This window comes from Mytilus galloprovincialis, chromosome 1, assembly GCF_965363235.1.
Source record: "Mytilus galloprovincialis chromosome 1, xbMytGall1.hap1.1, whole genome shotgun sequence".
NCBI classification, from domain to species: domain Eukaryota; kingdom Metazoa; phylum Mollusca; class Bivalvia; order Mytilida; family Mytilidae; genus Mytilus; species Mytilus galloprovincialis.
Window position 1 is genome coordinate 3581361 of NC_134838.1, and position 14787 is coordinate 3596147.

Consider the following 14787-nt stretch of genomic DNA (forward strand, 5'->3'; position numbering starts at 1 on the left):
CTTGGTTCAACAGATCTTATAGCCACCAAACTATTACAGAAAAGGCTTTAGAAAAAAATTCTATTTAACCTGTTGAAAAGTCGTACATTAACAATTTTCAACTCTCTCAGCATCATGATCATCGGTAACTGATACCGATACATTATAAACTTGTACGGGTTGTGTAATCAATGTAAGACGGCAATTGACGTCATTATACATTATACATTTCAGTTTTAGATACAGTCTTCTATTGTTCATTTCCTCTCCAAAGGAATACACATGCTGAGAAATGTTGATGGAAGAAGGAATATATTGATCAAAATCACCCTTTTACTCTTTACTGAAATTTAAAAATATAAATTCTGATGATAAATGTAAGGTGTTTTTGTTCAGTTCTAAGAAGCACGTGTCATCACTGAGCATATTCCTGGATCTTTTAATTAAAAACATATATAAAAAAGCGAACATAAGGTATGTAATCTTATTACAGTAAGCTAGAGATGTGAAGATTTAAGTTGCTTTTTCTGATATGTTATTTGATTATTTATATTCTTTATGCGTTTTCTGTTTTAGCGGTTCTTCAAAGTTTTATACAATTCATAACACTATTTAGATATCCAAAATGTATCGTTATGGTGTATTAAAATTTGAATCGTTAATGAACTTGTACTAATCAGTTACCAAAAATAAAACATTGTAATACCGAGTAGCTAAAAGAATTAATTGATAAGTTACCAAAAGGAGTGTTGTATTTCAAAAGAACAATCATAAATTATCGTACAACATGGTAACCAAATAATTACACTGTAATACAAATCAAGTAAGCAACAAATGAAATAGTTCTGAAATTAAACGATCTAACTGAATAATTTCTTGACCTGTTTCCGATTTTATGCAATATGTAAATATTCATCAATTAAGCAAAAGTGTGAAGGTTAATATCAAACAATGGAAAAATAAAGGCCAACAAAGAACACATGTGTTTGGATAACTGAATAATTTCTTAACCTGTTTCCGATTTTATGCAATATGCAAATATTCATCAATAAAGCAAAACTGTAAAGGTTAATATCTTCATTTCATTTCTGTTTATATAGCAAGTGACGCGTTGTTACTCTGTCGACGCACTTAATCTCGCCGCTTAAAGATTTACAGCGATTCCGCCAGTTATTGTTTGTTTTCTTGATTTGTCTATTCTTAATTGATTTGCGATATTTGAACATCGATACACTACTTTCAACTAAATGTTAATTATAAATTTAAGATGGACTAATCCACAAATGTCTACATAAAGAAATGCCTGTTCCAAGTCAGGAATATGACAGTTGTTTCCCATTCGTTTGATATGTTTGAACTTTTGATTTTGCTATTTGATAAAAGACTTTCCGTTTTGAATTTTCCGTAGAGTCCGGTATTTTTCTTTGAAATATCTAATCAATATGAATGCGAAAAAATGATCCAAATAAACTCATCAGCGTTTGCAGACAGAACAAATAACTTTGTTATTAGAATGTCAGCGTGTCACTAGAAATGATTCATTAACGGATTTAAGTTTGCATGCATAAAAGGTCATCCACACATGAACCCTAATTTGATGCTTCAAATCCTACGCGTAGGACAAGTATTTATCTCTTTGGTTGTCGTTTGTATTTGTGTAACAGATTTGTTTTTCGTGAAATTTTGTACATGAATAAGGCCGAGACAATTATTTTTTTTAATTTCTCATTTCAACTTAGTTTCAAATTTTTGAGGCAAAACATGCTCACAATTCCACATGATTTATATGTGACTGTTTCGTGTCAGGTACTTAATCAGTAGATATCATATTGTAATTTCAAATAGTTCAATGAAAACAAATTCACCACAATTATGTGTACACTTTAATTTAAACTGTAATTGTACTGCTCCTCGGGGCGTCTTGATTGACAAATACAAAAATGCTGACGTTGTTGTTACGAGGTTTAATAATAATATGTGTCTGTACAATTACTGAAGTGGTTGAGTCTGACATACTGTTGGGTTGCCGTCTCATGCATTTCCACTATGATTTAATTATTCTAATTTCTTCTGAGTGTCAGGAAAACAAAAACTCAATCAGGTGCTCTTCTTGAACATGCATGAAATATTTGTCACTGGAAGTTAAGAAACCAACACTCAATCAATTGTCGATCAGAAACAGACGTGACTAGCGCACATACTACGTATAATGATATTGCTTTTTATCGTAGACTTCATTTCACATTCCCACTGCTTTACATCTGTCTACAACGTATATCTTTTACATAACGATCTGTATAAACTTAAGATTAAGTTTATCATCATGTTGTGAACTGAATATTTTTTGCAAAAGTACAATTAACTATAATAGCAAGTAAAAAAAGATTACCAAGAGTCTTAAGTTATCTGAGAAAATTTGTTGAAATGTCATAAACACATTATGTGATAAATCTATAAGTATTTGATAGTTCATCATTTTATTTTTTCACTTTTGTTGTGTCGTTTATTCAGCAGTATGGATTTAGTTTATAAATTTCTAAACTTAGCATTTTATCCATATTCATTCGTCTAATTTGACCTCAAACACCTATGTGCTTGAAGTTTAATGTTTACTGTCGTTTAGTCTTTTCATCGAGTCAAGAAATTATATACAAGTACAGTCCTACTTAACATAATTGTTCTTTTTTATGTTTTCAAACTTTAAATAATGTTTTATGATTTGATTCGTTCGGTACAATTTTATATCGCGAAAATAAAAGTCTTTAGAGAGACAGAAATATCAAAGACTTATTCAAATTCATAAATAGAAGGCAAACTCAACGAAATGCGAAAAAAAAACACGACGGGCGAAACATGCGAAGCAGGATCTACTTACCCTTCCGGAGCACTTCCAGCCCCCAGTTTTTGGTGGGGTTCCTGTTGCTTAGTCTATTTTTTTTTATGTTGTGTCTCGGTACTATTATTTTTCAGTTTGTTTTTAGATTTATAATTCTTTAATGTCCCTCTGGTATATTTCGCCCCTCTTTGAAGAGTACGTCTGTCGTGCTATGCATACATTACACTCAATGCAGAACTCATTAAAGATGTCACACTCGGTAATAGGAAACAATCAATATCTTAGGATGTCATGCCTTTAATATTACCTTCTTTTACATTCTAAAAAAATTTAGATTATTAAATTAAAGTAATTTAAACTTACATCGTTGACGACATTTCTTGAAAATATTCAAATAATGTAGATGTTCAAGTGTTGAACACAAACTCTTTATGTGAATACTTTTGTATGTACAAAATTGATCTTATTTTCCAATTTGATGTCTCCTCATATTTTACATATTCATAGTCTTATCCAATGATATAGTTATGTATATATATATATATATATATATATCCCCGAACAATTCAATTATCACACATGTTATAAAAATCATAAATACAAACGGACAAAATATGAACATGCATAGACATCATGTGATTACAAGAAAGCAAGGACATACACCATGTACACGTAGTTAATGCAACCTCAAGAAAAATGTGAGGAAAATGTGATTTGAATAAAACTGACAATCAATCAACCCGTCATAAAGTTACTTTTTCTTCATTTAGATACCATATATAGCAGTCTATACACGTCATAACGTAAAACAACAAATATTTCTTGTCACTTGATTGAATGCCAAGTAATCCCCAAGACAATTGTACAAACGAGTCACAACACCAATGTACATCCAAGACGTTTTGCACGTTTTACTTCAAACTGGAGTTCTAAGGACGGAACAATAGTTTTCTGATGGATTGGCCGGTAAATATTACGTTTAATTTATTTATAATGAACAAAAAAATGACGTTTATCTCTTTATTAACTGTTATTCCAGCGGTATAATGACGTTAATTTCCAGTTATAGACATGTAGAAAAAACTCGTTAGCTAAGAGGAATGACGAAGAAAACAATACTACATTCAACTAAAGATTAAGCAACACGCAACCTACCAAAACTAGTTATAGACGCAGTTTCTCCAGCAGGTTGTGGAATATCTAAGATCATAAAACTCAATATAAATAGTTAAGTTAAATATATGATATTCAACTGAGTTAGAATTTAAAGAGTCAAGACGTTTTTCCTATCACAACCAATTCTATATGTTTGTATGTGTGTTTGTTTACTGATGACAGATGAACTTTACCTAAGATGAACGAGACTGTAAATAACGAGTCAGATAGAAGCCTGGTACAAACAGCTGAAATCTTGTTGAATCGTGAGGATCAATGGGTATACCTTGCAGTTGGTCTAGTCACACTTGTCATCGCAGCTGGTTGTGCAGGTATGTGAACTTTTTCCTATTTGTTAAGAACAATAACTTCTAATTTTCGGAATCAGCATTTTCACTTTTGCCCCATAAAAATGGTGGCATGAGAAATGCAAAATAATTTTTTTGAAAAATATCTGAAACTGTTAAATCCGATATCTTCTATTATGTGCGGAATGATAGCCTTTATTTTTCTCTAGCGATTCAATAACTTTTCATATGGTAAAGTATTCAAAATCGATTGACAATTTCAGATAAAAGAAGTCAAAGACACAATCATTAATAAAAATGTCCTGTATCAAGGCAGGAATGAGGCAGTTGTTATAAATTAATAGTCCGTTATAAGTATGTTGGCTTTTGATTATGGTGCAGTTCAGTGTTTATGTTGTTCCGTTGTTTTCCTGTTATAGTTGATGTATTTTCGAATTAGTTTTAGTTTGTAACCCGTTGTTTTCTCTTAATCTTTTGACCTTTGAAGAGCGATATACTTCTGTTGCCTTTATTTATATTATTTGAAATTTTGCAGAGAAAAAAACCTATTGAAAATGAGGTATACATTTCTTGATTGAATGTCCTCAATATAACACAATTAGATGTAATTATAAAATCAGTGATATTAATTCAAATAATTGGGATGAGAATTTTATCAAAATTTTGAATCCTATGTCTTATATATGTGTTTGTGTGTTTTAAGTAAAATCATGAAAATCTACAATAATCATGCTGTATATGTGTATAATGGTTTTACTGTGAGTTTTGAATGTTATGGTGTCCATATAATTTACTTATAACTTGTTGTTTTATGGATCTATATGTTGTTGTTTAAATATATCATTGTCTGTATTTGGATCATGCCTCTATTGTGCTCTTTTTAATAAATATTCAATTCAATTGAAAAAAGAATATCAATGGAATATTCACTATCACAAGTCGAAAACAAATAAACAAAGCAATGGCACAAAAACACCCCAAAACGACGAAACACAAACAGTACCCAAACAAACAAATAAACAAAGCAATGGCACAAAAACATCCCAAAACGACGAAACACAAACAGTACCCAGACAAACAAATAAACAAAGCAATGGCACAAAAACACCCCAAAAATTTAGAAATGTGTCTCCCTGGCGAATCGACTTTTTTCCTTCCCATTTGGTTTTATCAGTTGATCAACATTTGTATTATCTTTTGGAGTTAGGAATTTTCGTTCATCACTGAAGATATGTTGTTTACCCAAATGCGCATCTAGTGTAAACATACCGTTTATGTTATAATGTTGCATGTTACATACATTTGATAATGAAATAAGGATACATTTAGGAGTTTTAAGCAGTGAAAATGCTATGTATTGTATATGGGGAAATCGGGGAAAGTTATACTAACTCTTGTGGAACAGTTTTTTTATTTTTATGTCGCCTTACAAAGAGTACTTCAATTGTCTTATATCTTTTAAACTGACCGAGTTCTATATCTCAATATGAACAGTCTCAATTTTACTAAAATAAACTGTCGCGCTTCCTTGAATAAAATTTCATATGATCTTATCTTTCCACAATTTCTAAGATAAAAGCATACCCTATTTTGTTCAATTAAACAATTACAAATAAGATCATTCTTGTTCCGTTTTAAATATCCATTCTTTGTCGGTTTTCAATAACTCATTATTTTTCAATCTTGCAGTGCCAAAGTGGAGTGCGATAATGACAATTAGGTGGAACAATTTTATTTAACAAAAACAGAAGGTTATCGTTCTTTCTTTTGTATCTCTCATTTTTAGTTGGTTTAGTCTTTGGATGGGTATGCTGATCTGTCATCAGTTGTATTAACATGAAGGCAAAATGGCCAGGTGTTAAAAAAAAAAAGTTTTCATAAATACATCCAAGGTTGGTGGAGTCAATAAAACCAAATGCTCATTATTACTGTTTGTACCTTTTTATTCCACGAGTCAACGATGATTCTTTTGTAGACAAAAACGCGTCTGGCGTACACAATTATAATTCTGGTATATATGATGAGCTTGTTTATACAACTGTGATATTATGGATAAGTACCTCCTCTTTTTATACATGAGATATATGGTGTATTCATACCTGTATAACATGGTCTATAGCTTAACATAAGTCAAATGGATCTTTTGTGGGTGCTTTCAAATGGATTTATGAGGACCACACAAGACAAAATTTTCATATATTCACAATTGCTGTGTTAGCATTTCTACATATATGGTTTCAGAAAACTCCTCCGTGCCAATGTGGGCAGCAGAATAAGAAGTTCTTTATTGACAATATTTAAGATGCCTATAATGACCAACAAATAAGAGATATTATGGATAAATGTATGACACAAAACCCCTACACTTAAAAAACTCAAGCCAAAGGTATGATTCATTTTTATGATGACAATTTCAATGGCATTGACATTATCAAAACTGCAAATAATTGATTCAATGCTTTATACAACATATCAATATCTCCCTCAACAGTTGACATAGTAAACTTAATTGTTTTATCGCGTGTTAAAATATTGTCTAGTGCAATAAAATGCAAGATATTATCGTTTTAATTTGGATCTAAATTAAATGTGACAAATCATAATACTAAAAAAAATTAAAAGCAACACAATAGTCATATCTTTGAGTTCAATTTTATAACGCATAATAAATATTGTTCAAGAGAAGAAAAAAAAAGATAAGTCATACTAAGTGTATATTTTAAGTAGAACGTCTGCAGATTCTTATTCATATTCGATTGCCATGGCAAGAATTATTTATCTATAACGACAATAGGTTCAGATTAGTGTATTATAGTTGCCAATAATTTATAAAATTAAAGATCACCACAAGCTTTTGGTGAGGTTATTGTTGCTTAGTCTTTAGTTTTCTATGTTGAGTTCTCTGTACTATTGTTTGTCTGTCAGTCTTTTTTCATTTGTAGCCATGGCGTTGTCAGTTTATTTTCGATTTATGAGTTTGAATGTCCCTCTGGTATCTTTCGTCCCTCTTTTATAAAACGATTATATTTTGAAAGTTGTATAGCATGTATCTCATCAAACTATCATTGATATTTAAGACAAAAACGAGTTAAATTCACTTAAACAGTCGCTTTTCGTACGGAACCCAAACGATTTTAGAAAAATCTACCTTTCTTCTAAACGATGACGCAAACCTTGTTATAATGTTGGTCAGATATAGTAAATGTCCCTTTTTTCTCTCAATTGGTTAGTATGTGTATATTCTTATTTATAATTACACACAAGTCTTTAGTAGATGAATACATCAAATTAGATGGATAGTCCGTGGATTGTTTGAATTCACAATCAAATTACATAAAAGAGGGGCGACAGATACCAGAGGGACAGTCAAACTCATAGATAGACAAATAATAGTACACATGACACAACATAGCAAACTAAAGACTAAGCAACACGAACCCCACCAAAAACTGGGGATGATCTCAGGTGCTCCGGAAGGGTAAGCAGATCCTGCTCCACATGTTGCATCAGTCGTACTGCTACATAAAATGTACTTGTGTCAAATTCATGTGTCTTCTTACAAAACTTTCATCATTTAAACGTTATGAGTCCTGTAAAAAGTTCCAGATTTTTTAATGTTTACATTTCAGGAAATGTTATGGTTTTGTTAGCAGTAAGGAAAGTAAAGAAACTACAAACAGTGTCAAATATCTTTGTGATGAACCTGTCGGTCTGTGATTTGCTCAGTGTTTTATGCGTACTACCCTTCAATATATATACATATGTAGCCGATGGATGGTTTATAGCAACGTCTTTATGCAAATTTATAGGATTTCTAGGGTACACATTAACTGGTTAGTTGCATTAAACTAAAATATCACACCTCAAGAAATAAACAAAAACCAACAACAAATACAACGAAATAACCATCAACGAATAAAAAAACAAAAGCGATAACCAATAAAACAACAGAAAGCAGACAAGACGTAGAACGTTTTTTTTTAATATTTATAATGGCAAAAAGAACTTCTTAAGGTAGATGGGGTGTCTAAATTATAATCCATAGATTTTTTGGATAATTTGCCAAAATGTAGTTTATATTCTGCTTGTTTAAAAACCTTAATAAAAATAATGGGTCACGGGACTTATTTTCAAACTACATGTTGTGCAAAATTGACAGATTTTGTATAGATTATGCATGGAAAACCCAGTTTTCCGCCATAAAACCAAAAACTACACCATAGAATTTTGAGATAAAATATGAGAACATAGCTCCAATATTATGCTTTCAGATAAGAAAAAGAAAAAACGGGGTCATCGGACTCATTTTCTTGCTACATACTAAAATGGGTAAATTCCTAACACAGTCTATTGTAAAAGTAACACTATTTATATTATCTGCCCTTGCATTTGAGTTGCCTCCCCTTGTTTGCAAAGTTGGAAAAAATTGAATCAAACAAAAGTATTCGGGTTTTTGTAAAATACAACCATAAAGATGATTAAAACATGGCATTTTCTATATCATAATGAACATTCTTACACATGAATTACCTACTACTACTCAAAATTTACACATCTTATCAAAGATCTAAACCTTTATTTCTGGTATTTCAAAATCCAAGATGGAGGAAGACACCCTATCTACCTTAAAAAATCTCCAAAAAGTAACTCTTTGCTATTACACAGCTATAATAGAGAAAATCTTTTGATATATGTTTTTCTTAAATATAATCTTACGTACAGTTATTTCCACCATGTCAAAAATCAAATGATTTCCAGATTTCTGACGTATTATTCATTACCTTTATATAAAACAGTATGAAAAAAATATAAGTCTATCTATTTTCTTTCAAATATAAATGCCAATTTCTATATAGCTTATGTCATCACTTTATATTTGATTTGGCTATCTAACTGTTTTGATTCGAGCGTCGCTGATGAGTTTGATGTTAACGTGATGCAATTATGATGTACAAATGTATCTTTAATGTGTTTTTGAACTTCTTTGATAAACAGAACAGTATATTTAGAATTGAATTGATTTTTGGTGTAAACTATATTATTCTATGTAGACAGTATTTCCCAAAGTGTTTTTTCTACCTAATGAAAGATATGTATAGATGTCAAGGTTTTGGTTCAATATATTTTGATTAAATCGTATGTTTTTTTCTTAATGGAATGTTTTCTTCTTTACATCATCTATATTAACGGCGTTACTTTTTACTTAAGATCCATTTGTACAAACAGTTATCCTGGAAGAATTTCATGAAATGGTTTCATATATCATGCTTATTGACACATACAGTAATGCCATGACTAAGGTGTGATTTTACTTATGACTAAGGGGTCATTTTGTATTGCTAGATGACGTAGTTTCGCACTTCATAGTAAGCTGTAATAAAAACAAAGTAGATGCTGCATTATTGAAATGGATTAAGGATTTAGACGATCTGTAATTATTGAAGACAATTGAGATAAAAGTATAAATTTTATGTTTGTACTAATAAATTTATTATCAATCTATATTTTAGGAACGACAATTATAACTATAACCTTGATAGCATACAATCGATGTAAACTTGTACTGGATCCAGGTGGCTATAAGACATTGTACACAAACCGGAACATCACTATAATGTTAGTTATTGCTTGGTTTGTACCAGTCCTATGTTTAGTTCCAGCGCTTACAGGCGTTTGGGGGAATTTTGGTTATGTTGCCATGATGGTGTCATGTAATTTATTACTGGACCACAAAAATCAACTTTTTAAAATATTTCTTATGATTGTCAGAGCGGTGATTCCATGCGTACTTATTGTCTTTTACTATGTGAGAATATATCATACCACGTTGAGAAGTCATCACCGTTTAAAACAACAGAGTCGACAGCTTTCGTCGCTTGGTATTCATAACCAGCGATTAGAAATGCGCATGACAAGAATGATGTTGATAATATTTATAGTGTTTGCTCTTTCCTATTTTCCATGTACAATTACTGGTATTGTGGACTGGAATACAGTTTTATCGAAGCAGTTTCACATGTTTTGCCAGTTATCTGTATGCATAGGAAGCGCTATAAACCCAATCATATATGGCTTGATGAATTTGCAGTTTAGAAATGCATATATTCGAATATGTTGTTTGAAAAAACTATCAGAAACGGAACTCAAATCAAGGACACTCAACCGCATATAATCTAAGATAATTTTATCTGGAGACGAACAGCCAAAAATTATCTGAATACTTCCAATAGATCAACTTCTAAATTTGAAATTAAAAAAACGGGTAATGCATTTAGTCATTATGAAATATGTAAAGTATATCGAACAATAAATAGCTTGATATATCCGTTCTCGAAATAAAAGAATACAAAATAACCCTGCAATGACTCGCCTCTTAATAATTTTAACTTCAGAAATGTACGACGTAAATACGTGTTTTTTTAAAACTCTTTAAATGATATTGATATAAAATTCATTGGGTCCTGATTTTGGTTCCCGAATGAATCGTATATGTCAAATCTTTTCCCAACTTACATTAAATTGAAACTCCAGGAAAAGATGCGTGTCTAGAAATGTCCTTTGTAAATCTTATTTTTACCAAGTTGGTGGAAACTTGAGATGAAACAAAAATATTGGTAATGAACTCACTTTGTCAAAGCTAAAGTCAGCAGATTTAAAGACTGGAGTTTGGGAACGTTTTCGTTTTCTAGATAATTTAACATGAACTGACAACAGAGTGGTGATTGCTTTACTATTATAATGTGAAATTTATACTGCATAAATCAATGATTATTAGCTTGAGAATGGTATTGAGGAATGAGTCAAAGAGACATCAACCCGACCATAAAGCAGAAAACAACTCAAAGCCATCAATTGGTCTTCATGCATTACACAGCGAGAAAATCCCGCACCTTTGCCCATAGTTTCAGAGGAAAATATTTTGGAAAAAATTTACAAAATTTATCATGTTTATGAAAATTTATAAAAATTGACTATAAAGGGCAATAACTCATTAAGGGGTCAACTGACAATTTTAGTCATGTTGACTTATTTGTAGATCTTACTTTGCTGAACATTATTGCTGCTTACAGTTGATCTCTATATATAATTATATTCAAGATAATAACCAAAAACGGCAAAATTTCATTAAAATTACCAATTCAGAGGCAGCAACCCAAGAACGGGTTCATCTGAAAAATTTCAGGGCAGATAAATCTCAACCTGATGAACATTTTTACCCTTGTCAGGTTTGCAGTAAAATGAGTAAATGCTTTGGTTACAGAGATATAAGCCAAAAACTGGATTTGACCGCTATGTTCTATTTTTAGAACCATAGTAGTTGGTTGTCGGGTCATCGGACACCTTTTAAACGAAATATCCTAATGATGATTGTGGCAAAGTTTGGTTAACTTTGGCCAAGTAGTTTCAAAGGAGAAGACTTTTGGAAAAGTAAACGAAGACGGACGACGACAGACGCCAAGTGATAAGAAAAACTCACTTGGCCCTATGGGCCAGGTGAGCTTAAAATATTCATAAGGTCAATGAACGTCATACTTAACGTCAAACCATGTGAATGAACTAAAATTAAACAAGAGTGTACACGCTGAAATGTCTCGCTTTCTTTAGTAATCATTGATGTTATGTTGATAGTTCTAAATATAAAGCTTTACTTCAACTATCACATTAACTTAACTTAATCCAGGAAAATGAGGTCAAGGTCATATACACCAAAAGAGATATAAATGCACACCTTACAATCATTCAATACACTAAATATAGTTGACTTTATACTAATAGTTTCTAAGAAACAGACCTTACAAAATAAAAAAAACTAAACATTGACCAATGAACGTTAAAGTCAATTGAACCATACTAGGCAGACATGTGCAGCTCACAATCCTTCCAAAGAAGAATATAGTTGACCTATTGCTTATAGTTTAGGAGAAACAGACCAAAACACAAAAACTTAGCACTGAGCAATGAACCGTAAAAATGAGGTCAAGGTCAAATAAAACCTAAGAGAGTGACATGTACATCATAAAATGTTTTCATACACCAAATTGTTAGACCTATTGTATATAGTATTAGAAAAAAAAATCAAAAATTCAAAAACTTAACTTTGACCACTGAACCATGAAAATGAGGTAAAGGTCAGATGACACCTGTCAGTTGGACATGTACACCTTACAATTATTCTATACACCAAATAAAGAAGACCTATTGCTTATAGTATAAGGAAATCAGACCAAAACACAAAAACCTACAAATAACCACTGAACCATGAAAATGAGGTCAAAGTCGATGACACCCGCCAAATATACTAGACCTATTGGTTATAGTATCTGAGATATAAACTTGACCACCAAAACTGAACCTTGTTCACTGATCCATGAAATGAAGTCAAGGTCAGATGACAGCTGCCGGTTGGAGATGTTCACCTACCATCATTCCATAAACTAAATATAGTAGACCTATTGCATACATTAAAAGAAAATCAGACCAAAACATAAAAAACCCAACTATAACCAATGAACCATGAAAATGAGGTCAAGGTCAGATGACATTTACACCTTACAATCCTTCCATTCACCAAATATATTAGACATATTGCTTATAGTATCTGAGATATAGACTTGACCACCAAAACCGAACCTTGTTCACTAATCCATGAAATGAGGTCGAGGTCAAGTGAAAACCGTTTGACGGGCATGAGGTCCTTGCAAGGTACGCACATACCAAATATAGTTGTCCTATTACTCATACAATGAGAGAAATAAACATTAAAAAAATATTTCAATTTGTTTTCAAGTAGTCACTGAACCATGAAAATGAAGCCAAGAACAATGGTCATGTGATAGACGGAAACTTCGTAACATTATGCATCTATATATAAAGCCTGAAGCATTCAGGTATTTCACCTTCTAAAATATAAAGCTTTTAAGAAGTTAGCTAACGTCGCCACCGCCTCCAGATCACTATCGCGATGTCCAGCTTTTTGCGACAAAAGTCGCAAGCTCGACAAAAATATAAACAAGACTGACATAGAACAGAGGCTACTGACTTTGGACAGGAGTGGATATATCTATCCAATATAAAATATGTCTCTTCCGTGATTTTCGAGGTCTAAAATATTTGGAAATTCAAAACTTATTAAGAAGATGAAAAGCTATAAACTTAAAAGGACAAAATTTGTAGCCAAAGCCAGGCAAGGAACCAGAGCTTTGCATGAGGGAGATACATTCCTTATTTTAAAATAATTTCAATAACACAAAACCAATACGTACAATTAAACTCACATTTGGACCTATGTTTAGAATCGATATATAGATTAATAACCTTTCACAAATAATGGAGCTATCCAATTATCTTGAAAAATATGGCTATTCTCAAGATTTTATATATCGTGTTATTTCCTTGTTCAGTTCAGTAATGATGGAAGGTTATTATGACTGAAGAAGAATATCAGATATGATTTCTGACACACTTTTGCTATAATGGCCAATCAGCTCATGATTGCGACCGTAAAAGTTCTTGAGCGATGACCTTAAATGATTCATAGCCCTGCCTTAGCAACTTTAGAGAAAGCAGTATTCCTCGTTCAACAAAATCAACGTTCTTTGAGCTAGCTCTAGAGTAACGTATCAATTGAGACACATATACTCCATATGCTGATGCCGCTGGGATGTTGCTACACAGAAATGGAAAGTTGACTATATGAAAATTTAAATTATCGTGTTTGTCATAAATGTTGGTATACAACCTACCATCAGTAGTCATTTCGAGAAAAAAGTCTAAATATGAAGCAGACTTATCTGTGTCGGTAGTATCTTTAATTTCAAGTTCACTTGGATATATTAAATGTAATTGATCACTGAATCTATTATTATTAGAGACAGTACATTATCAATATACCGAAAGGTGAAATTAAAAGACTGAGCTTATCTTTTCTGTACAAGCCCTTGGAAAAACTCAGTTTCATAGGAATACAAAAAAAAAAATCTGCAAGAGGAGCGCAATTGGTACCCATTTGGGATTCCAATAGTCTGTTGGAAGACCAAACCTCTAAATTCAACAAATATGTTGTCCATTAAAAAGTCCAGCATGACAGTGATATCCTCTTCGGTGTATTTTTTTCTTGATTCTGTATGATTTTTCACAAAATAAGCTGAATTCCTGCCCAAAACTAGATATTTAAACGTCTAGTGCCCTTTTTGTTAAAGAAACATAAGCTGACGAGTTCTTTCAGACGAGCTTTAAATTAAGTATGTGGAATAATTGTATAAAGAGTTGAACAATCAAAGGTTTTAATGTTGGTACAATGTTTTAATGATTGTGATTGTAAATTCACCAATAACTCTTTTGAATTTTTCAGTATCCACATCTGATTAACATCACTTCTTGAATATGCCGTTTCGGAATATTTAGGAAGTCCTTCTTTTACTGTAGTGAGTATGGCAGTAAGAACTTTAGAAAGGGGTTTAGTGGAACGCTTGGAAGAACCTGCAATATACCTTTCCTTATGAGGATTCT

The 14787-nt window shown here is 31.8% G+C and overlaps 1 protein-coding gene across 2 annotated transcripts; it reads left to right on the top strand.

The window, feature by feature from the left end:
• Positions 1-230: 230 nt before the first annotated feature.
• Positions 231-10632, top strand: LOC143063228 (G-protein coupled receptor moody-like). Of its 2 annotated transcripts, XM_076235238.1 has the most exons (5): positions 231-453; positions 3586-3781; positions 4154-4302; positions 7908-8111; positions 9789-10632. In XM_076235238.1, exons 3-5 carry the CDS (start codon positions 4170-4172, stop codon positions 10448-10450), a joined length of 999 nt encoding a protein of 332 aa, XP_076091353.1. In that variant the 5' UTR covers positions 231-453; positions 3586-3781; positions 4154-4169; the 3' UTR covers positions 10451-10632. The 2 variants fall into 2 exon arrangements, with proteins under 2 accessions (XP_076091353.1, XP_076091362.1); XM_076235247.1 differs by lacking the exon at positions 3586-3781.
• Positions 10633-14787: the final 4155 nt, after the last annotated feature.

Excerpts from the sequence above, each read along its gene's own strand:
- LOC143063228 (XM_076235238.1), top strand. The coding sequence starts at position 4,170 with ATGAACGAGACTGTAAATAACGAGTCAGATAGAAGCCTGGTACAAACA. Across the intron at positions 4,303-7,907 it reads CATCGCAGCTGGTTGTGCAG|GAAATGTTATGGTTTTGTTA; the intron begins GTATGTGAACTT and ends TTTACATTTCAG. Across the intron at positions 8,112-9,788 it reads TCTAGGGTACACATTAACTG|GAACGACAATTATAACTATA; the intron begins GTTAGTTGCATT and ends TCTATATTTTAG.